The sequence below is a fragment of the Aptenodytes forsteri genome, unplaced genomic scaffold (genome assembly GCF_000699145.1).
Source record: "Aptenodytes forsteri isolate BGI_AS27 unplaced genomic scaffold, ASM69914v1 Scaffold108, whole genome shotgun sequence".
Classification (NCBI taxonomy): Eukaryota; Metazoa; Chordata; class Aves; order Sphenisciformes; family Spheniscidae; genus Aptenodytes; species Aptenodytes forsteri.
Window position 1 is genome coordinate 993,158 of NW_008794448.1, and position 24,216 is coordinate 1,017,373.

Sequence of the window (24,216 nt, forward strand, 5' to 3'; positions counted from 1 at the left end):
TAATTTGAAAATGTGTGTTTATGAATCTGAAGAAATTGTTAGTGATACAATTTGCAAACAAATATTCAGATGTAGCAGAACAAGTGACATTGTTTCATGCAGAAAAGATTAAATACTTGCATGCTTACAGAATAGAGTGGTTTCTTAGTGACAGCAATGGATCAGTATAATGTAAAGGTTGCCTTTAAGTCTCTTGCATGTCTGTGGGTGAAGAATAACCTTACTAAAGTCGGTGAAGTTGTACTATTAGTATCACAATAGGCCTGAGCTATGCAAATAGAATTAAATATATGCTAGGTTTAGGTTTCTCAAGTGTCTTTAAGTAGCAAGAAAGATGAAATTTGTCAAATAACCTTTAGAGAAAATTGACTTTGCATATAATGTTTTAAGACTTTCATATGTATAAGCATATGCTCCTAGAATGTTTTCAGGTGAAAATTGTGCAGCTTTCCCGCCAGCTGGCTGTTGTTTGCCATAGTGGCCTACGATTTCCCATTAAAGTAATACTAAATGAGGTGAAGTAAATCTTACATCCTCAAGCATGCCTTTCTTACACATTCATTGTCGGATAACTTTGTATTCCAATAACTCATGCCACTACAATAATCTCCGATACAATACTTGCTTTATATTAAAAGTCAAGACTTTGACACTTTGAGAGACAATACAGTTTTGAACTAAAAAAAACTATGAAGAAAGTGAAAGCGATAGGTTTTTTGTAAATTGTCCATGAACAGTTAAAAATCTTGAATTTATTAATCAGTCAATTACTCTACATGTACTTCAGTGTTGTAGTTTTTGTGACAATTCAGGAATGATTGCAGATATTTTGAATCTGCACATGGTGCATTAGTTATATAAATCACGTTCATGTTATCAGATGATATGGCTCAGCAGTGATGCAGACGTGAATTAACTGTTTGTAAAAGTCTAAGTTAAGAATCTTCAGACCTACTGATGAAATTTCAGCTTTGTCTTCAAGAGACTGTCAGGCTAAAACTTTGTTTTTCATGTTTATCATATTAGATAATTTTTTACTCAAGTACTTCAAATTACTGAACGTGATCAACATTTCAGGCAAGTAGTAATGAACACTTCTGACAATGTTTGCATGACTTGTTCAAATATTGCATTGAATAATTTTATATCTCAGTCAACCTTAAGTGGAAGTTCATTTCCTCTTACAGAATGTGGTATTTTGCTCCAGTACAATAAGCTCCAGATGCTGTTTCTTCAAGGCTAGTTGCTGTAATGCTAAGTTTGACAGTTAAATGTTGATGGAGTATATGATTTATAAATACTTTTAGTAGCTCTTTTCTACAAATACTGGAAGTTACAAAGCTCTGAACATTTAGTATTACGAAAAGATATTCTCTAAGAGGTAAAGGTTTTGTACAGTTCTTTGGAGTTTAAGTCATAACAAAAATATAAGCAAATTGCCGTAGTCTTAAGTCTTTTTCTCCTTTCAAAGCAACTAGAGTTCAGTGGTGATGTGAGAGTGTGTGTATATCTCTGTGTGTGTGTATAGGTGTTTGTTAAATAGGTTTCATAAATATGAAGTGCAGTTTTGAAAGATATTCTTAGCTGTAGTACATGGGAGAATGAGTTATCTAAGCGTACGTAAACATACCTACTTGTCATACTTGTTAGTGACAATAAAATTGACTTATTTGATCTGAAATTCTTATGTGATTTAGAATGTGTTACAATAAGCAGGCAATTATTTTACTTTAATGTCGCATTACGGTATATAAGAGTTAATTTTAGATTTTTTTTTTTTTTTTTAGATTTCTTTGCTCTCAGGAAGCTATATTCTTTACAAGGAAACATGAGGGAGGAATATTAGATTTGTTTCTAATGGACAAAATAGCTTATTTTCATTTAAGATATGTTTTTCTCCCATGGTTCTGAGTCTTGTCCTGTCATATGTGGTAAGAGGACAACAAAAGGAAAACTGAGAATCTTGTCCTGTCATGCCTACGGTTTTACTTGTGCAAAGAGAACTGTTTGCTCACAGAATTAGTAACATGAATGAAGTTACTTATGTGCCTCAGTATTTGCCAGCATGTGTTCTAAAATACGTCATTAAATAACATTGCTTTGACAATACTCATATAGAAATAAATGAGGCTAGACAGTTAATTCTTGTATGACATTTTCCTAGAGTAGCTTCCCTTAGTGGAATTCTGTTAATGAGTTGAATTATCCAAACCATGCTGTATACCTCAGGTAACCAGAGCAAGCTGTAGAGTCTGTTCAGGGTTTGTTTTGTAGATGCTGTACTGGATCTCTGTCTTGTTGGTCTTCGTTGTGGAGGGGTAGATTGCATTAGCATCTAGAAGTTGGTCCACATGGAGGCTATGTGGTCGAAAGCTAATGCAGAACAAGGGAAAAAAAGCTTGTGTGTATATTAAGAACTTAGTTTATTAAGGCTGGCTTTTGGCTATCTTACGGTTTGTTAAAGATACTATTTAAAAAAAGAAATCCAAGAGTGAAATTCTGCCTTGTCTGAAGTCAGAGAGTATGATGCAAGTGGACTGAGTTGCATTATCTAAATCATGAATGTTCTCTTGACCAGAAACATGCAAACTAATGTTCCTTTGACCTTTTTTTTCTTGATTTAGTAAGTGGTTTGTCTTCAGCAAGATGTTGATCTGGAACATAGTAATATAGGCCACTACCTGCCTTCATAAGGCAAAGACTTTTTTTTCCTTTTATTTTCATTCTGAAGAAGCCACACATAATTGTATATGTTGGTATCTTAAAAATCTAGTTTTTAAATTTAAATCACAGTGGTTGACTACTAATTCTAGATAAATGTGTAAGGAGTGTTTGTAAAATTGCTTTGTCTTTCATGTTATAGCTGTTGATATAATTTCTGTTGATTGCAAAAAAGTTACGCTTACAATCACCAACACTTATAATATCCAATCTAGCATGGGAACAGAAATATGTATGGTTACTTGACTGTTTCGTAGTTGTTCGCTGGCATCTTGTCGTTACGATGTAATGTCTTTTATTCAATCTGGATTTGACTGTTCATGCTAAATTTGGTTATCAAATTAAGTAATCAGTCTTTGTTGAGGTAATTTTATAAAGAAAATTCCCTGAAAGAAGTGTCTGCAGGCAAGTTTGCTCTGTAATTATTTGAACGTTTAAGAGTTGGAAGTCCCAAAGGTGAAGCAGACATTTACGTGAAACCAAATCTCTGCACAAAAGCAAATTTTTTAAATTTTTTTTTTTTTGTTCAGCTGCAGACTGTTGTCTCCCTATCAAAGACTTTGTAGCGTCTATTGATGGCACGTAGGCCTCTTGTGCACTCATTTGACTTGTATAAAGAAAACAAAAACTTAGAGTTCTGTAGAACAGTCCTTAGGTAAGCTTTGCAATAATGGATAAGTCTGTTGATTCTGATTTTAGTATTCTAGGTTTTTTGATAGGTATATCTAACTATATTAAATTTTACTAAATGCATCATTTTCAGCATGACTTATTTTTTTATTGGAAAAAATGAACCAATCTAAAGGAAATAATTTAGAAAAAAACTCTTGTGAAATAGTATGATATCTAAAAAGGTATCTCAACTTGCTTGTATTCTATGAAAATAGTTAATATATGAGATAACATTAAAAAATTCATTCATTAATGAATGATTTGTAATTCCTAAGACTAATTGTTCCCTTTGTAAATGCAGCTAAACGGAGAATGAGTATATCAGGAAAACCTGCGTATATGGTGTGATGTATGGCTATAGTGGAAGATTTTCCTGGTTTTCTGTTTCTACTATTTAGAATTTAATTCTAGCCTTCTGAACTGCAGTATTTCAATATACTTCTGTTTGATATTAGACTTTGAGAATGGTATTTCTGTCTCTTTCACTCTCTCTCCTTTTTCATTTGCAGTGGTGTGTGCATGTGCTCATGTGCATACAAACGTAACCCTGCACCATCTCCCTGAATCTTCGGTGCTTCCAGGTAGCAAGAGGACCATACGCTAATTAAATGTGGTTATTATGAGATTGCAATTAGATACTGAAAGCTGTGACTGAGAGCTGATGAATGCCCCCTACACTGAATTAATAGATTTTGTGTGTGTGGTGCATGCAATAGTTCAATGATTGCATTTGTAAAACTCTTGAAGTCAGGCCATCAGTTATGCTTAAAGGTGGTGGTGTGTCTGTCCGTGCCCTATGCAGGGCATTCATAAAAATGAAATAATTAGCTTTTAAAGTGGATTAGTTATATAGTATTATCTCCTTGTATAGATACTATTATTCAAAAGTAATTTACTTTTAAAGTGAGTTAAGCTAAGCCCACTGAAGACTACTGAAGTTCTTAATGAGAGTGTTCACACAGGGCTTTCATGTGAATCCACATTAAATTAATTTCCACCCCTGTTTTTGGAACTACTTCTTCCTAAGGAATGAAGGCATGAGGTATACATGCTTTGAGGTCTCTAAGTGGAAGACAGGAAAGTCGCAGATGATGTGTAGTGATGCGCAAGACTATGCGATTCATAGTTAGTCTGCAGAACCTTACCAAACAGCGGGTTTTCAATTTGAAGTAGAGTTGTTATATCCCTGTGTCTTGGGGATATTTCCATACTGTCTTTGATTACTTGCAGCTGCCTCTGACAGACATATCAAAGCTTAGAAAAATCACATACTCTGTTTGAAATCAGTATAATCAGTGATCTTAGAATGCTTCAGAAATTATGAGGCAAAAGTCATATTTAAGAATTTTCCACTCAAATGATTGCAGAAGCCTAAAAGTCCTGTTACTAATCTATGTTTTGTCAATCACACACCTGCAAATATGTTGTGTTTTAATTTGAAGTTTTGCAAATGACTGATAATCATTATTTAAAATGACCTTAAACTTTAATTTAAGCATGTGTAACAGTTTTCTGTTACTCATGCAAGCTTCAAGGAGGATATTAATTGGAAAGTTAATTTCATTTAGACATAATCTATTTTATATCTTGGTCATAAAATGAACTCTTGTGGAAAAGCTGTGAAGCAAATGTTAAAAATTAAACCTAGTTTAACCATTCTTGAGCTATTTATACTTCAGTTTCTTACATAGATCTGTTCTAAACAGTAAATTTTTAGGGATATTCTGCATTTTTCTGAGTGGGAGTGTTCAAATTTTCTTGCAATACACGTGAACAGGCATATATAGGCACAGGTCTAGCACTTCCTTTTTCTTTCTTTCATATTATTTTGTCTGTTGTATGCAATATTTCATTTAAGATAGACATTATTAAGGTGGTGAATAGTTCTGTGCAGTGATATGCTTAGCAGTAACCTTTACTCATAATGTGATACTGTCTGTATGTCTTATTTTGTTCAGCTTTCTCTGGCACTGATGAAGCCTAAGGCTGCTGTTTCTTTGAGTTGCTGATAATTTTTTATCTGATTAACTGACACATTTATTTGAGATCAGACACAGCCCTTAGGCTGGGCATGGATTTAATTTAAAAAGTATCAAAGGTTTGCACTGTGTGCTGTTTAATCATCATGTTTATCAGGCAAAGAAAAATTACCGGAAGGACCATAGGGAGAGGGTTATCTTAAGGAGCAGTAACTTGGGAAATTGATAATAACGCCAAGGTAATTTACAGCTAACTTTTACATTCATTAATATAACATTTCCCACTAATAATTACAGTGCATGTAATATACTAATTAAATTGAAAACATTAGCACTAATTTTCTTTTTGCTGAACTCTGAGAGGGTCAGGTAAAGGCATTAAAATGTGAAATTAAAGAAAACCTTTGTACTAATACTACTGCAATGAATATTTTACTTACTAGTAGAATACTTCTACCAGTATTGCATGTTACAGTGCATATGTAGACATTTCCTCAAATTACCGTCACTATCCTTAATTGGATTTCAGTGACTAAAATAAAAAAAAAAAGAAAAATTGAAATAACAGTGTGCTAGCATAACTTACTCTTACATTTCTGTTTATATTTTACTTCAGCTGTGAACCAGTATGTCAGTATTGTGCATGGGTATTGCAGAGCCACCTTAACAACAGCATAACAGTAAGCATACTCATGGCACTCATGTTTTGGAGCTTTCACAAAACTTTAATTTTTTATACTATTTTCTGATAGAAAATACCGCTAAAAGTAATTTATGATACACGGAGAGCAGCAATTTTTGAATTGTGTTATTCATTAAACTGTTTAAAAATCTATATAACTTCAAAACTAACTATGAGGCTTAAACATAAATTGTACATTTTAGTACAGTTACAGTTGCAAAGATCGATTTGCTGTTCTAACGCAATTGTTTATGCAGATTATTCTTCATGAATATTATGAACAGGAATAAATTAATGGCTATAACAAGACAGGTAATAATGACATAATTTCATTTACAGTTAAAACATAGCTAATAATTATGTACATAAAAAAGCTGTATACTGCTGCTAAAAAAATTGTGTTATTTAGATGCTTTTTAAAAGTTGATTTTTATACCTGCCTTTTAAAATGAGTAATTTTGGTAGTTTTGAAGGGGAAAAATAAGTTTTAAAAAGTCATATGGCAAATATAGAGTTGTTAGCATCTGTATACATCTTTGTTTAACATCTGGTTTTATGTATACATTACATACTTTGTGATGTAATACTTTGTGACAGAGTATACTGTACTGAGTATAAGTGCTTTCTGTATTATCCAAATATTTCAGAGAAGCAATTTATTTTTACTTTAGACTAACTTATGGCAATAGCAACGTATTAGTAAAGTTTTGCGTAGTTTACATAATCTCTTAAATTAACAGTACACAACGTTTTCTTTAATAATAACACAAAAAACCCAACCCAAGAAAAAAACACCCTTCCATATTAACTTTTCCTGAACATTTTTCTGTTCTCTGTTACTTTTTATATGATACAGCACCTAACATCTTTCCTCCAAAATTTTCCTAAATTTGCTTCCTTGGCTTTTGAGTTCAGTGCAGATCCCTGATACTTAGCCTGCAGGTGTCAGCCTGCTCTACCCATGCTGAGACTGCAGTTTTGTGAACATGGTTTTTATGGTACCAAACCTGATCAGATTCCACATTAAAGGTGAAGTGTAGTATCTGAGACCTGGAAGCATTGGTTCTGGGATTGATGCTCTGCTAACCACAATCAGCTCTGAATGAAGCAAAATCCTATCTGTTTGCAAAATGTCCAATAACTCTTTCAATACCAAACAGTGAATCCAGTGAAGAACTAGTTTTCAGTTAGTACTCTTTGCATGCTTCAAGTGCTGAGCTGAACACACTGTGCGGCAAGGCTTTATGTAAACTTTGTCCAGTTGAGGAGTTTATGAAGGTTGTTAGACTAGTTTTTTTCTGTTCAACCTCATACTCCATCCTTCTTCCTTTCAAATCTTCTTATTTCTTGAATTTGTGCCACTCCAACCTTGATTTGTTGAACCGTGCAGAATAGGGGGATTGAATTTATTCCATTTCATGGTATGTAAGTATATTAACTACTTCTCCCATTTCAAAGCATTTATTAAGTATATTGATGTTTCTCCTTGTGGAAGCTGCTGTCTGGACAGTGATGGAAGTTTATATTTGCTCTTTACTGCCAGAAGAACTAAATGAAAAGTGATGGTGGTGAACAGCTCCCTGTCAAAAGTCTTTAAACATGGATGCTAACCACAACTGAAAAATGACACAATGAACTGCCATTTCAAAAGATGATTAAAACTTACATATTGTCAAAGGAAGTAAACTAGAATAAGTGCAGAACATTTTCTATATGATTATTTAAATCAGATTTAATGTAGCTTGTAAGCAAGCAGCCAGTGAGTCTTCTGTTCTTTTTTACTAACTTCAAGATATATTGTATATATATGTGCATATATACATATATTTATGTGTTTGTGTGTGTGTATATATATGCATTCATACACATGCACATCCACCCTCTAAGTGTGTTATAGGTATGTATAATTGAAAAAAAACCCAACCTCAAAACAAAAGCTATGAGTAACCTACTTGATATTTAAATTTCAAGTTTGGGCCATTGTTCCAACAGTTGTTTAATAGAAGTTCTGTGACCTTAAAGATTATAATGGCTTTTAATTCCTTTACCATAGGATGATTTTGAAAGTTCCTAGGATTCAGGACTAGAATTTTTAAAATCCTAAACAAATAGGTCTGCGAAGCAGTTCATTTTAGTATAGAAGTAGTACTGTTTTTGTATAAGAACAGGACACTTAAGTCCCTACTTCCAGGTACTTTTCTTTTTAATTTGAGGGAGTTTTCTTACTGAGTATCTTTACTGATGTATATATTTTGTGAGAACTTGAAAAACAGAATGAATTAAAAAAACCCCAACATGTTTATAATTCTGTGAGCTTGTTAAAAAATGTATTGGGCAAGTCAGTTGCCATCTTCATGGATGAATGGGAGATTCTGTGAATCTGTGTATTTGGGAAATTATGAAAGGAAGTCCTCCAGGTGTTCATTTCACTGCATATTTGTTTATTATGAGGATCACACCTTTTTTTGAAGTTTGTGATATAGTTACTGTCGTCTTCTGTCTCTGACACAACTATTTATTTCCCATTCTTAGAGAAAGAAGAGTATATATAATGGAAACTGTCGTGGTAACAGCAGATTTGCAATGCACTATAATATTATGATGATACAGTAAACGTGTTATTTGTTTTGGTGAGGAAAGGGAAGCGTATGTGTTATAAAACAGGTTGCCCAGAGAAGTTGTGGATGCCCCGTCATTGGAAGTGTTCAAGGTCAGGTTGGATGGGGCTTTGAGCAGCCTGGTCCAGTGGAAATTATACCTGCCCATGACAGGGGGGGTTGGACTAGGTGATCTTTAAATTCCCTTCCAACTCAAACCGTTCTATGTTTCTATGATAAAAGAATATGGAAAATTGTGTATTTATGTAGCCATGGAGATTAATCTAGTTGTGAGACAACAGTTGTACAGCCTTGTGTTTGTTTGTATCAGATACTTCAAAAACATTACTTACTGAACTTAGTTGATGGGATAGTTTGCCTCTGGTAACTTAGAACTGAACAATGAAGGTTGTTATTAAATCGTCTTTAGTGTCTGGTTTTCCAGAATATCTGAGCACTCTTTTTTTTAATCAAGAAACAGGTAGAAAAAACTCTGTGATAGAACATTGGATGAGAACTTTCCGCAAGTGTTTGGAAAACATATACTGAATATAATTTCCTAAATATCATTCTCTATCCAGCCACTATGGCTGAACACTTTTAATTTATATATGACTTCTTTTTGACAGAAATAGTCAGGAAAAGCCCTGAATATTTCAAGTGACCCTGTTAGCAAAAAAAAAATGTCTCCATTGTATGTAAGAATTGGTGGCGATAGAATTTTATGCTGGAAAAGTTTGTAAACTTAACTGTTCAAAATTATAGTAAGAATAAAAATTCAGAATGACTTAAAATTGTGTTGTATTTGTTTTCCTTCACAGCATAATGATACTACACACAATAGACAGGTGCATACAAATTAAACAATACTGTTAAGTGGTGACAATGTTGGGAATCTGTGCTTAATTGGTGAGCTCCAAGCTCTTCCGCTTTTAAAAATTATTGCTGCTGCTAATACTCAATAAAAGCTTAAAAACCTGTGCGTTAAAACAGTCTTTTTAAATTGATACTTTTGATGCCAAGTCTTTAAACATAAGTAATTTCAAAGTGTGGTCACCTCTGTTTATTATCTGTGAGACTATAAGATCTCAGAGTTTAGTTTCGTGGTAGTGACTATCGTTTGCCAAAGGGTAAAATTCAGAGCCCTAAGGAAAATAGATAGGAAATCCAGAGCCACTGCAGGCATTATTTGCATTGCTACATTCTGTTTCCAAAAGTTCAGCTATGTCTCAGTCTTTGAATTTGTGGCAGGGAAGAGTCCCTTTTTTAAAAAAATACTTTTAAAATGTAGTTGGGTTTAATTATTTATTATTAACAGAACCCTTTTTTCCTAAAAAAAGTATCTATTAATCAAAGATATTGTACATCTCATTCTTACAAGGACTTTAGAAAAATTACTTAAACATATCCTCTCGACACTTTTGCATGAATAGTACGTCCAATAGATTATTTTCTACCAGTTCTTTCTGAAATACCTCACTATTAGAATCATTAATGCATTTTTATGGCTGATCTTGTGGATGGGCCTGCTGTCAGAAAAGTACTGTAATATTAAAGTTAAGTGATGTGATTTGATTCCTTTGACCCCTGTTTTTCTTCCAGTACATGGTAGTACTAATTGCAGCTGTGATGGCAGTCTGAGAGCTGACATTTGCATGGATCAGAAAAGAGTGCTTATCTTTGCATCGCAATTAAGTGAGCATTTTAAGAAAATTCAGAATTATTTTCTGGATCTTAACAGTTAAGGACTATGCTTTGCAAGAATGTTTATTCTGTATCTTCCAACTATAAAAAAGAGAACTATCAAGTAAACATAGAGATAGATGTCTATAAGATGAAATATGTAATATACACATATAGTTAAATATAGTTAAAATTATTTACTCTGTGACCATAAAACATTTTTTTTACCTGGCAAAGTCCTGTAAATTGGAGCATGCAGAACTTAATAGCAGAGTCTTACTGAAGTCAAAAGGAATTTTCACAGTCTTACCATTAAGCATGTCTTGATGTCAACATATTGTGATGGATTCAGCTGGAAAGGTCAACTGTACTGTTACTGTATGTGTATAAAGGTTTAAAAGATGTAGAGTGTTTGGTGGTTGGTATTCTGTCAGTTAGTGACTTTCTATTGCACGTGGCTCTTCATAAGAACAAATTGATTTGTGTCTTAATGGAATCTGAAAAAAATAAAGATTGGATTAGAGTCAGCTCTGTTTAGTAGAATGTAACACTAATGTATTCACCTGCTGTTAATTTAATGAAAGCAAAACAATTCTGGTAATCTCAATAAGTAGAAAATTTGAATAATTCTTTGTTTTGCCTTTTTGCCAGATTTTGCTTGTTTTTATTGTGGTCATTGAACCTAGTGTGTTCCATGAAGTAATAAATACTTACTGTTTGAACAGATTTCTAGTGTAGCTGTAATGCCAGTAGTAGCTGCCACATTGGTGGCTAGCTGCAGAAACCCCACATGTATCTTGCAGTTCTTGATGTATTAGATGTGGTGTATCGTTTGTATTGTTATGCTACCTTTCATGAAGAAGTAGTAATAAAAAAGCATTTGAGCATTCAGTATCTCTAACACTGGGAGGCTATGGAGGTGATTGTAGTTCTTTGTGGTTTTGGTTTTGGTTTTGTTGTTGTTCCCTGGATCATAGGCTGAATCTGCTTTACTCTTCCCTTGCCATCAGCCCTGACTCCCCAGTCTGCTTTATGATCGCCTAAATGCAGACACTTTTCTGCATTTTCTTCTGGTTTTGTCTTCCCTTATTCCTTTCTGTAGTTGAATACTTCTCTCCCTATAAAGGCGTTCAGTTTTATTTCCATATATTGTCCAGGTCTCTGATAGTCTGGATGTACTTCACAGCAGGAGTTGCTTGCAAAAGTGAGAAGCCTCAGCCATTCTGATTCTGTGATTCCATTATAAATATATTACAGTGTGTTGAGCAGAAAGGGATATAGGCTGCTTTGTTCCTTCACACACAAAGATGTGTGGTGAATTTGAAACACAGACAGTTAATATTTAATGTATTAATTGTTTGGTAATATTGGTTCATGATGTCAGATCCTGTGCATGGGCCACTTCAGGTTTATTACCTTTGAGGATATGTTGCCTGTGATTAATTGTTCACATAAGCAGAAATACAGGTAATGTTTCTGGACATGTTGGATGATGTCTGAACATTGTGACGGAGCACATTTTGAAGGAATTGTTAGTGTTACTCTTTTCACATGAAAATACAAACAAACAATACTTAGCTGTCATGTTTTCCAAGACTGTTACGTGACTTAACTTTATAATCTTTCTAAAAAGAACTTTGAGGAATGCAACTTAAGTGCAATTGTTGCAGTACAGGTCAGGTAAACTGCATATCAAAATTGCATGAAACTAAGGTGTATGGGGAAGACATTTCAGATGTACTTGAAGATCCAAGAAGGCTTCTTGCTTAATTTTATCAAATTTTTTTAAAGAAAACTCTACTAACATAACTGTGTTAACTTTTTAAGAAAGGTAATTCTCCATGGGTGAGTTGAGTAAATTGAAATGTCTGTGACTTTACTCTGAAAAGAGCTTTGAAACACTGTTGCACAGAAAGCTCAAAGAGAAGCAGAAGTAATATCGGCTGGATAATAGTAATAATAATGATAATACTGGCAGTGGATGATGAACAAGTGACAGATAAGATAAAATTAATTTTTATCAGTACTATTAGATCTGGATATGTGAGAAGCATCAACCTGAATCCTGTATGATTTGGCATTAAGTTTCATATTAAATGATATATCCATTAATGACAAGTAGAAGTACATAAATTGAACAGTGATATAATTTTCAGATTACTATAGCTAGGAATTTTGATAAATACAGTGACGCTTAAATCAGAAGTATAGATGGGTATGAATAACAGGAATTTGGTTGGGCAAATATGAGGTGAGAATTAATGTAAGGAAGAATAAGATAATAGATTGAGGAAAGAATATCCCAGACAGACATAAACCAGGAAGTTTTCCCCTACAATATAATTATGAATAAAACACCTTCCACATCATTTTATTGATAAGAAACTGAAAGTGAATTTTAAATACGGTACAGTGGCAAGCAAAGACTGTTTTGATTTTGAAATTCATATCTAGGTATATAGTTGAAAATTACATGGTAAAATCTTGCTGCAAACTTCACAGGATTGCTGTCTAGCTGAGCAGGTCCAGAAGGTAAGTTGGGCTGTGTAGTTATGATCAACCTTGGTTAAAAGATGAAAACAACTTTAACTAAAGTCTAGCTGGAGCAAATTTTAGGAAACAAAAGTAAATTCCGCATGTTGATTGGGACTCAAGCAACTTAAAAATACAAGAGCTCATGAAATACTATAAGTATGTGCATTTTCAAATGTTACATTCTCAGTGTGTTTACAAGAAAAAATAAAGTACTGTTGGCTTAGGTAATTGAAATGAAACAGAGAAAATATGTTTTTGAAAACCTTTTTTTATAGCAGATTTTTTAAAAGGTGATGTTGAGTAAGTTGCCTGCGAGTTTTCTTGTTCTGGTGTTAGGATAAAAAGAGTAATTTCACACCCTCTTGTGCTGCATATTGTGACAAATGCTAACAGTTTAATTAATCATCATGATTGTATGTTGCTGGTATTTATTTGTAGGGGGGATAGCTAACACCTCAGTTATAGTGAAGAGCTGGAAGTAATTTTCAGGATGTCAGGAAAACTTTAGGATAAGCTGTTAAATCTGGTACTTTTCAGTTACCCTGGTTATTTCTTCTGTAGAACGGTACTTGAGTCGAGTAGATTAATGTGTTAGAGTAATAACCATGTAGTAGGTCAGCTGTGCTGCTCTCTTCAATGCAAGGTCTGCATTCCAGCCCATTCAGTTCCATCTACTGGGCACAAGGAAAAAGATTTATTCTTCATTGATTCTGCTAGTAGAGGTACTGAATTTCTATTGCTTAGGCCAGCATATACTGCTATCATTAATATTCCATGTCTTTTTTCAGGACAAAGAAGGAGTGGAGGGTGTATCTGTGGGAGCCATTCTTTCTGACTACCAGAGAGTTCGAGTTGAAGATGTGTAAGAAAATATTAATCTTTATTAATATACACATTCTGGAAAGTCCTTTACTTGTTTGTTTTCTAACTCAAATTCTGGAGCAGAGACAGTTGCTTTATTTCTCATGCTCTATGATACGCAGTTCATTCAATTTGTTAATATAAGCATCTTTTTTCTTTTTTCTTTTTTTTTTCCTGGAACCATGTGTTCATTAGTAAAAATCCCATAGAGACTCTACTGGATTTTTGGATTGCTCTTCAGGTCTTTCAAGGATCTGTTGAAAATACTCAGAGTTTTGACATTAAAATAGCTAAGTAGGTTCAGATCTTTGATTTCAACAGAAAGCTCACTCAATTCCAGTGACTACGGTGTTGTGGTGAAGTATCTCTATTTTTCAACAGATTTTTAATATAGAGGAACATCCTGTGAGTTGTTTTCAGGAATTAAATGCGAGAGAATCCTTATATGCATATCTTCCCTTACTTCCTTAAAATCTAAAATCTGTTATCATTAATCAGGAGCTTTCATTTGTGATTTCTACTGTGCACACTCTTTAAGTCTAGATAGATTGTGATACTTTTAAGAGTCTTAATTAAAAAAAGGATTATGTAATGGGAACTTGTGTGTGTGATATAGGCCAAGATTTGATTTGGGTCTGGAAAAAAAACTTTCACTATATATGTCTGATGAAATGCATAACCACCTTGTGTTAAAAATTAATTATAATATCACGAGTTCATTAGTTATTTGTTGATGATAAAAGCAAATATCTGGAATCCTTTGTGAACTGTAAGAATGGTGAAGTTAATGCTGTGCCAACTTGACTCACATCAGCAAGTTACACAACACAGGTGTTTTCCTTACACTTTACATAGGTAAATTGCAGTCAGAAATAGATCCTTTCTTTTTCTTTTTCCTTACACTTAAAACATTTTAATGACTCCCTGATCATGTTACTAGATATTTTAGAAAAGATTGCTTTTGTTGATTGTGGGTTTCAGATCTTTTACTGCAGCCAAAAGATTGACAGGACATCACAGTATTTCAAACCGACCTGATTAATTCCAAGGTTGCTCAGTGGTAAAAAAATTTTTACATTGATCTGTAGATTTACCCCTTGCAATAAAGTTGTTTCACATAAACCATCCCGGTTACTTGGATTCAGCTAATTTGTTAGCTAAAGTTACCTAAATGAACTACTTCACATCAGAGTTGCTGAGTATTTCTGTTAATTTCACAACTTAGTGCTCTGTTAAAATATATGAAAGTAATAACAAAGCCAATCAGATTATATGGGTGCTAACTATGGATTTACATGTCAACATTAAACATCCATTTAACTATAAAGTCTTGACACTAATATTAGTGGTTCTAGCTAACATATGGGAGAAAGCCATATTAGATAAACAATGATAATTGACAAATAAATGTAATTTTTGAGTGCTCTGAGCTAGTCCCATAGTTAAATGTTTTTAAGTTTTTCAGGAACTAGGAATTACACATTTTATCACCAACTGGTGGTACTTGGCAATTTGCAGAAGGGTTACCTATTGATAGTGCAAATTAGTGTTTCTCTAATTTGATAAACAATCAAATGTGTATCAAATGCTGTCTAAATATGATACGTATCAAAACAAATAATTAAATTTACATTAACAAGTTGTTACTTTGTATCACAAGCTGTGTACATTGTCCTGAATGATTCTTTTCCTTGGGTGTTGATCCAAATCACAGGTTTGTTGAGTGTAATAAATTCAGCATATTGTACTAGTGATGTGTGGCGCATTTATCACAGAGCCGTAACTCTTGCCTTAGCTGTGTTCATAAAAAGTGATCACTTCCTAAGGTATTAGTTGGTTTGCATCCCTAAAGGTTTAAGAATGCGTTTTCTCATGGTTTTACTTACGTTCCTATGCAAATCTGTTTACATCAGTGAGTTACATCTTACTTACGTAGATGAATTATAGTCAGAACAAGTTTATTCCATTTTTTAATATTAGACTTAAAGTATATACTGAAATCTAGGAATAGTAAAGTATTGTAATTGAAACTGTAGAAGAAAAAGTATTTAAAGGCAGGAAATGAGAGAAATAAATTTTCTTTAATTTTACATGAATCATGCTGTGTAAAAGCATAATGCTTGGCTTAATCCAATTTTTTGTTTGTTTTTAAGATGCAGAAGGCTTAATCTTCAGCCGTTAGCTTACCTTTGGCGTCGGAACCAGGAAATACTGCTTAAAGAAATGATATCATCTAACATTCAAGCCATAATCATAAAAGTGGCAGCTTTTGGTACGTATTCCGATTCTGAGCAATATTGTCTACTGAAACTTCCCGTGGACAAATCCACAACATAACAGAGGAAAACAGGAATTTTGTTCTATATTTTAGGATAAGAAATGTTAATGTGAAGAAAATATAAAAAAATTACATGGCTGAATAACAGTCATGATGTCTGAATAATTAATTTACCTGTATGCAATTCATTCGTAGGGGAGACATGGAAAAGCTGGAAAGTAATTCTTCCTAGCATAGTCATTAAATTCCTTTTGTAATTTTTTTGTTCTAGTTTGGTTTTGATTTTCAGTAAAGATGCATGCCTAATTCAGTGGTTCACAGTATTGTCATTTATAGATGATGCAGACTGCTGGCTAGACAATATTATAAAGCAACCATGAAAGTTTTAATAGAAATACAACAAATTAACATCAAACAAAACGTAATTGTATGAGGCCAAAACATTTTGTGTAACAACAGTCTTTGATTTGGTAAAGCATATAGCAAACAGAAATAGTTTGTCATTGCCTTCAATAAAATGGTATTTACAATGTAGTTGTTTAGTATACCAGAAAATCAACATGTCTTTTCATTGTCAGATATGTAAAATGACGTTTGTATAATGAAGCAAATCAATATGAAAGGTAACCTCTTTGTTTATTGTTTGAATGTAAAGATAAGGTCAAATGAAGTTTTATAGAAAAGCTTATTGAATGATGTGCTCTATAACCCTAAGAAGCACATGAGACACGTTAATTGTACAATATATTCATTTCAGGCCTCTATGCAGTTTTTCACTTAAGAGTATCAAATGAGGTCTTAAGCATAAAGTCTGGCCAAAGGACCTTTTCTTTTTGGTTTGACTGTAGATTTGCGGTCTGTTGTACCAAAGAATGACTACTATAATACAAGGGCGTCAGTGGCGTCGGTGGTTAAAGATGTATGTTTAAAAAATAGTGTTGTATAATCTTGCATTAGAAGTCCGATGGCTGGTTTATCTGGGCAACTTTCACATCAAATTCCTAATGTCTGTCTTCTTTAAAGAATACTTTATAAAAAAGTAATTTCTCCTTAAATATTAGCCAAGAATTGAATTATAATCCCTTTAGACTGGATTAATTCCATGACTTTTTTTTTTTAAATTAATTCTTTACTTTTTTATTTGTTTGTTCCTCTTTAGCTGGTATAGTTTCTAACTAGTTTTTACATTATTACTATGACGGTCTTGCTGTATTGTTCTCTAGGATCTGCTAGGGCTGCTAGTGGGATTAGAATGATTAGAAATACCATGTTCCCTCATTCACTTGTAGGTAACAAGCAATGTAATTTAATAGCGTTTTCCTGAATTCTGGAAGGCCAGTTACAAATACATAGAAGTTGGATACTGTGTTTTCTACTATAAAACACTTATTTTTTAAATTGGAAAAAAAAATCTTTATTAAAGGAATAGTTTTCAGGCCATATAAAGTACATTTTTATATTTATGTTATTTTTCCATAAAATAGAATGCTTTCATTGCTTATGCTGACATGAAGAAAAAATAAGTCCTCAAAGAATATGTAACATGCTTTTTCACATCAGAATTATTTTTTAAAGAAAATATATGATTTAAATAATAGATAAAATTATTTCACAAGTAGAAATCATTGATGACCTGTCTTATGCCTGAAGCAAGATAAGCTTGTCTTTTGTATTCTAGAGTCTTAAAAAATCTTAAAATGCACTAGTTAGTACACAAAGAGTGCTTTGTGGGCTATTCATTGAAGGAGCGAATACCATAAATACTTGTAGATAGCAATTAGATAGAAAATCACTCTTGAGGGTTTTTTTTTTTTCTTTTTATTTTTTTGGCTACAGGTAAAAGAAAGATCTTATCAGAGTCAATTTCTCACCTGCCTCAGGCAGATGTAATTAGATGTAAGCAAATTTAATGGAGCTTGTGTGCTCTGGGGCCATTCTGTAATGCTTTAATAATTGCATGCCTTATTAAAGTGGATTTAAGGTATGAAGGCTGTTTAACATATCAAGTGGCAAAGAAGATAAGATACAGTTTAACTTTTTGCCTCTTAGATTAATAATCAAAGCTAAACTGCAATGAAAATATTTAAAATAACAGATTTAAGAGGCTGAAGGGTAATGCATTAGATGGTACATTGTACAGATGTTAATGCAAGAAGCAAATCTGTAACCTGAGCTTGACATTCATCAGCACTGGCATACTTGTACACCCGCCTTATCCTGTTTTCCATTAACTCAGTGCCAGTATTGGCAAGGTAAAAGCCTGTCGTTTTATGTAGAAAACACATAATTATGCAAGTAAATGAGCATTAGTTTAGTACATTTCCCTAAATCCACCATTACAAATTAATACCATAAACTTTGCCAGTGGCAAGAGTTTTCTCTCTGAGAGTAGTGTGCTTTTCCAGATGCAATACCAATTGCTCTCACTTACATGCAAAAGAAGTATTGTTAGCAAGCCTTCTTCACGTGCCTTCTGCTGATCTATAAGTAGATCAGCTTGCTTTCTTTTAGAGTGTATTTCAGAGGCTTTAATGATGAGAGAAAAACATTCCATGATCTAGCAGCAAACCTGAGCTATAAAAAAAAAAAAAAAGCTGCTTATGCATATTTATCTTCAGTGCCATTTGCTTGCTGCTAAGGATGCCTGTATGATGCATGATACTTTTATATTTGAAATATACCCCTCTTCAGTGGAAATCCCAGAAAGTCAGAATGAGGTTACTCAGTAACAGCTAAAATAGAAGCAGTTATTGATTGTTTTTAACATGTGTGTGCCTGAAATTCCAGTAATATCCATTGCTCATGCTAGACAGTGTAATATAGCACTGTGTAATATAACACAATAATAAGATGTGGTTTTTATATCCTTGCTCTCTGGACACATTTTAGGGATTAAAATACTAATTAACTTGCAGAGTATGCATATAACAGATTCAACTTTTAATCTTGGTAACTTCATGTACTGGTCTTACCTGTGCCACGTTCTAAAGCAAATTGCTTCCACTGCAGCACAAGGTGTAATACTCAGGTGGAAGTGAGAGAAGGAGGAAGGTTACATTTGGAAGGAATCTTGGGGTTCCTCACAGTATGGTCTTCAGTAAAAATTGAGCATCGAGTTTTATTAGTTTTACATTACTTACGTAGTTAACTATACCTAAATCTTGTTAAGAATTAACACGAAAACTTAAGCGCCACTGTACATTTTAAAATATGACAAACTTCAGTTCTCATATATATGAGAATATAGTTGAAATTGGTTTTATGTCATGCAGTTAAAGCAGTTTGTCCTCAGTGATTCTAGTTTTTCTTGAAGTTTTAAGAGTAACGTTCACCTTCAATAAGTTTTATAAGTGCACATTGTTAACTTGAGAAAGTGGGGGAAAAAAATTACTTCTTCAATGTTTCAGTCAAAATCAGAATATAAGCTCAAATTTCTATCTTTTATGGGATTAATATGCATTATTTACTTTATACATTGCAGCTTCTTCCCAGTCTGCTTATAGTAAATTAATGATTTATTATTGAATTAAATACCTGAAAAAACATTGTAATTATGAGATCAGATAATAGAAATACCAAGTTGAAAAAGAAAAACTCTGTCATGGTTAAATTATGTTTCTAACTTCTAGCTGTTCTTTGGGCCACAGGAGAGAAATGATACCATAACGCTGTTCAACTGTTGGACAATAATAAAAGCTGAAACTTTGTATCAGGACTGATTAGCTTGTGGTCCTCAGCCTACGTTTGAAGTGGGGCTCTTACGCCATGGCTGCATCCTTTATCTTGTAGGTCTGGCTGCTATGAGTGCTTCTAGGCAATCTGCACACTCAGCCATGGGTAGAGTTGAATTCACAGGGACTGTGGAAGCCTAAATTTTGAGATGGTGTGGGCCCTAGTTGCTTACCCAGGCTATTTCCCTCCAACAGTGGAGTAATGAGTCCTTAGGGAGCCATTGCCATCTCCTGCCTGTCAGCAAATCCTAAAGTTCCTTCTCTAAAATGAGCTGTCTGAAGTACGTATATTTAACTTGAGTCTCCTTTGCTGTGAGAAGATCTTGACGCTTGCCTCACAAGGTCAAGAAGATTGGTATACTCCTGCCGTGCATAGAATCCTCTGAAAAACTGATAGTTTAGGGATGCGTGTGTTTTTGTATATGAGCTTTTAGTTTAGAGAGAGAGAATGTTACTTCTCAGTATAATGAAATCAGTACCTGGAGCTTTTGTTTATTATTTAAACCTGAGCACCTAGGTGTCTGCATTATTGTTTATTATTTGCATGCCACTAGTGTACAGAAATGAAATCCTGACTGACTGAAATTGATAGCCAGACTCCTATTAATTTTAATGGAGGTAAGATTTACGTATAAAGTAGTACATTAAAAAAGAACTAGCACCACACAGTTCCTGGTTAAGTTCCCGAGGGTGTAGTTTAGTGTTACAGATAAACTGATCTAATAGTGAGTTGCTGCCAAAAGGTTGATCTTTCCTTCCTTCTTCTAACTGACTCTTCCAAACCACAAGTCTCTACTTGCTTCTGCCCCTGTAAAAGCTCCAGTGATTGTGTGTCTGCGGCTGGGTGATCCAGCAGAGAAGTACTGCTTTTTTGTGTGTGCCGGGAACTTGCTGTGTAGATGCCATGGCCGCATGGTGGACAAAACTCTCTCTTTCAGTAGAAAGCTTACCACTGAATTGGGTTGGCTGTAATGTTAGATCATATCCTGAAGTAAAATTGGTGGTTGTGTGAGTTTTGTCTGAGCACATCATCTGTTCAATGGAAAGCAACAGTGTTCTTTGAAAATGTGTCTCGAGTTTTTAGTACTGAGCAATTTTAAAATCATTATTGAGGAAAATGAAGGAACTTGTTATATCATCATCACAGGGGAACATACTTTCTTCCGCTAAATATTTTCAAAAAATTCTCAGACAATTCACAAACATAACAGAAGGAAGTGAGGAACGTTTTGTTAAGAAATCGATACAAGATCCCAGTTGTTTTCTTCCATATTGTATTGTAAGGATTTGTTTACTTACTTAGTACTAAATAAACTAAACATTGGCATTATTCTTAGCTAGTTCAGCTTATTTAGAGGTGATTGTTCCATTGCTTTTTCCTTGGGCAGTTGCCAGACACTGGAGCTGTAATGGAATCTATGACAGTCTTCGCAACCTTTGCTCTTGATAACGTTTGGTTTTATTAATATGAAAATGACTTCTTCTGTTTACCATAATTTGAAGTGGAACATAAAATGACCAATAATATTTTTCCAAGTAGTGTCAAATTTTGATGATTGTCTATTATGTTAGGAATAATGTATTCTAAAAAGTAGCCATGAAGTTTTATTAGAAAAATTATCCCTGAACAATGTTAAAGTATTATCTTGTATACACATATAATAGCTTTTAATTAATTTTTATTGTAATTTTTTTCAGTTTATAAATTTGGTAAATTTACGCCTATCACGTACTTTAGGAAAGATATTCTTACTAGTCTTTTCCCCCTTCTAATCCTTGTTTCCTAGCTAGCGCATGTTATTGTCACTGAATTTTCAAACAAAGCTTCCAAAGCTTAGTTGGTCCTTTAGAGTTTAAGTGTGTTTGACACTTTTGCCTTAAGCTTGTTCCCTAATACATTTGTCTACTACCTCATTTATCTACATCATTCCTGTTATTTACGATAAAAGAAAAGGTACCACACCTGTTTGTTCACCAGACATTGTATGAAAAGACTTGGAAACAGTTATGAAACCACAGGAGCCATTTTAGCTCAGACCCTTTTTTTTTCTTTGAGGGAAAAGAATCACATGGGAAAAGATCAACATGGAAAAATGGGAATTGTATGCAAGACTAGAAATTAATCAAAATTAGCTTGGGATTTAAGAAGAGTATGATGCAAAAGAGATGAGTAAGAGAAAAGAGAACTAAGAATGGACTTTAAGTGAAGTTTTGATTCAGAGTGTAGCTGAAAGGTTAGAAAAATAAGATAAGAAAACAATCTTTGCATTTGGAATGTTATTTGCCTTGATGTTTGTTTATGAATGACATACTTTTTTAGCAGTGTAAGATGAGGTTTTGGGAAGAGCTTTTAGTGCATGGGTATAAAGAAATGTTTGAAAATAAAGCATGTTACAGAAAAGGAAGAAATGAAATTTTGTAACAGTTTGTGTAAGTGGATCTAGAAACAGGTTAGAGAGAAGTATGATTCCCTCTTTGCTATCTCTTGAGCCTATAGGTTGGAGATTGGGAAGGATGTCGGTATTTTCAGTAGTAACATGACAGGAGTTAGAAGGAAGTGTGGGAAAGTGAATGTGCCCGAAAACAGAAAAGTAATTGAAAGTTGACATTATTGAGTGCAGTGCTTCTTAAGGAGATGTCAGAGACAGACAAAATTGGAGAGAGGTTGCTTAAGAGTGGAAAGATTGCTTTGCAGTTTGGGGAGATCAGATAATCTAAAGAAAAAGTGAAATGGAAGCAGCGGGTAAGAATGGACTATTAGGCATTTAAAGTGAAAGAGAAAAGGAAGTAAGGCTTCTAGTAAAGGAGACAGAAGAATAGTTAAGAGAACTTTGAGCTGAAAAATAGTGGAAGAAAAAGAGCTTAGTAAGAGATGTCAAAAGCAGAAATAATCTTAACAGAATGAAAATCAAGATGGAGAAGTGGTGTCTTGTTAATACTAGAATATTACTTGCTGCTCTTTAATGCTTGGTAAGATTTAAGTTCTGGATGCACATTCACTGCGCAGACTTCTGTGCTGAAACAGAACTTAAACTCAAACCTTTAAAGGTGTATCTGTGTAGTTAGAACCATAGATGCTTGCTTTCCAGGTCTCTCTGAGTTAAAGTTTTAAGAGACTTCTTGTCCTAATCTGATCCCTTATTTCTGCTCTGGCCTTTACCCTTTTGCAGGTGATCTATTGATTTCCCCTGTCAGAAGTCTCTGTTGATCCATTTGGGGACTGTGACTTTTGAAAGGTTTATAACTTGTCTGCATGGGGATGGATTTAATGAAAGCGACACAAATTTTACCACTTGCACCATGCCTTTTTCTCAGCCACTGAGTCAAATTTCAATCCGTTTCTTCAAAGCTTAATAGCACTAGAACTGTTCAAAGCATGGAAATACCAGAATTCTTTAACAGGGACAAAACAGCACATCCTTTTTTATCCCAACTATGGTGCTGGAATGGTTGAACTCTTTGAATTAAATAGATTAATAAACAAATAATGCTCTAAAGTAATTCTACTCAAAACATTTCACTATGCCGAAGTTAAAACCACTGAAAATAGATTTGTATTGGGAAAGTCATACATATGTGGCTGTATGAACCCAATGTGTAATAACTTTTGTTTTAAATCTCTGAAGTCCATTGAAAGTCCTGAGAGGAAGTTGCCTGGGGCAGTATTTTCAATGAGCTGAACCATTTGCTGTATAGAATCTTGGATTTGATTAAAAGCAGTTTAATGCTCTTATTAAACAATTCTTCTACAATCTCTTTTTAAACTATGAACGTTTTAGAGTTTTAAAAGGATCTGCTTGAAAATATTGCCTTGTTATTTGATGAAACAATACAAAATTTCTTCAAAGACTTATTGAGGTTTCTGTTCCTGAAATGGCAGAGCTAAGTTGCTTTGAATCCTAGATGTAACTAGAACACAAATAACTTTGATGTTAATAAAAAAAAAAAAACATGAGATTACAGATAAAAAAAAAAAAAAACATGAGATTACAGATAAAATTAACATTGCTGGTATGAAGAGTTTTAGAGCCAGAGACTTTTACCTCTTAGAATTCTAAAATTTGATGACATCAGACTAACCTAGTTTAGAAAATATTTGATGAACTTCCGAGAAAGAAGATAAACTGTGATCCTAAATAAACTGCACTGGAAACATATGCTAGAACCACTTTGAGATTAACGTCTTACAACTTAGCTTGAAAAGAGTTACTGTATCTTCAGATTCCACCCCTGTACTATTCCCACACTGGATAAATTACCCCATACAAAAATGAAAAGGAAAAAAGAAAAAGAAGTAGGAAAATAATCAAGTTGCATTAATTTTGCTGTTTTATACAATAAATTAGAAGTATATTCACCTCAAATCTTTTAGAGGTGGATTAATATCCAGTATTTATTGCACTTTCCTTTCCTTCATTTTTATACGAAAATTAAGCAGCTTTTACAATTTTTTTTTGATGTTTTGGAAAAGGAAATT

General features: G+C 33.6%; 1 protein-coding gene across 1 annotated transcript in view; it reads left to right on the forward strand.

The window, feature by feature from the left end:
- The window catches only part of DPH6 (diphthamine biosynthesis 6), a 214,684-nt gene that overhangs the window by 32,024 nt on the left and 158,444 nt on the right, over window positions 1-24,216 (forward strand). The window contains exons 3-4 of the mRNA XM_009290341.2: window positions 13,658-13,731; window positions 15,884-16,002. Coding sequence (XP_009288616.1) covers window positions 13,658-13,731; window positions 15,884-16,002 — 193 coding nt within the window. The remainder of the gene's footprint in view (window positions 1-13,657; window positions 13,732-15,883; window positions 16,003-24,216) is intronic.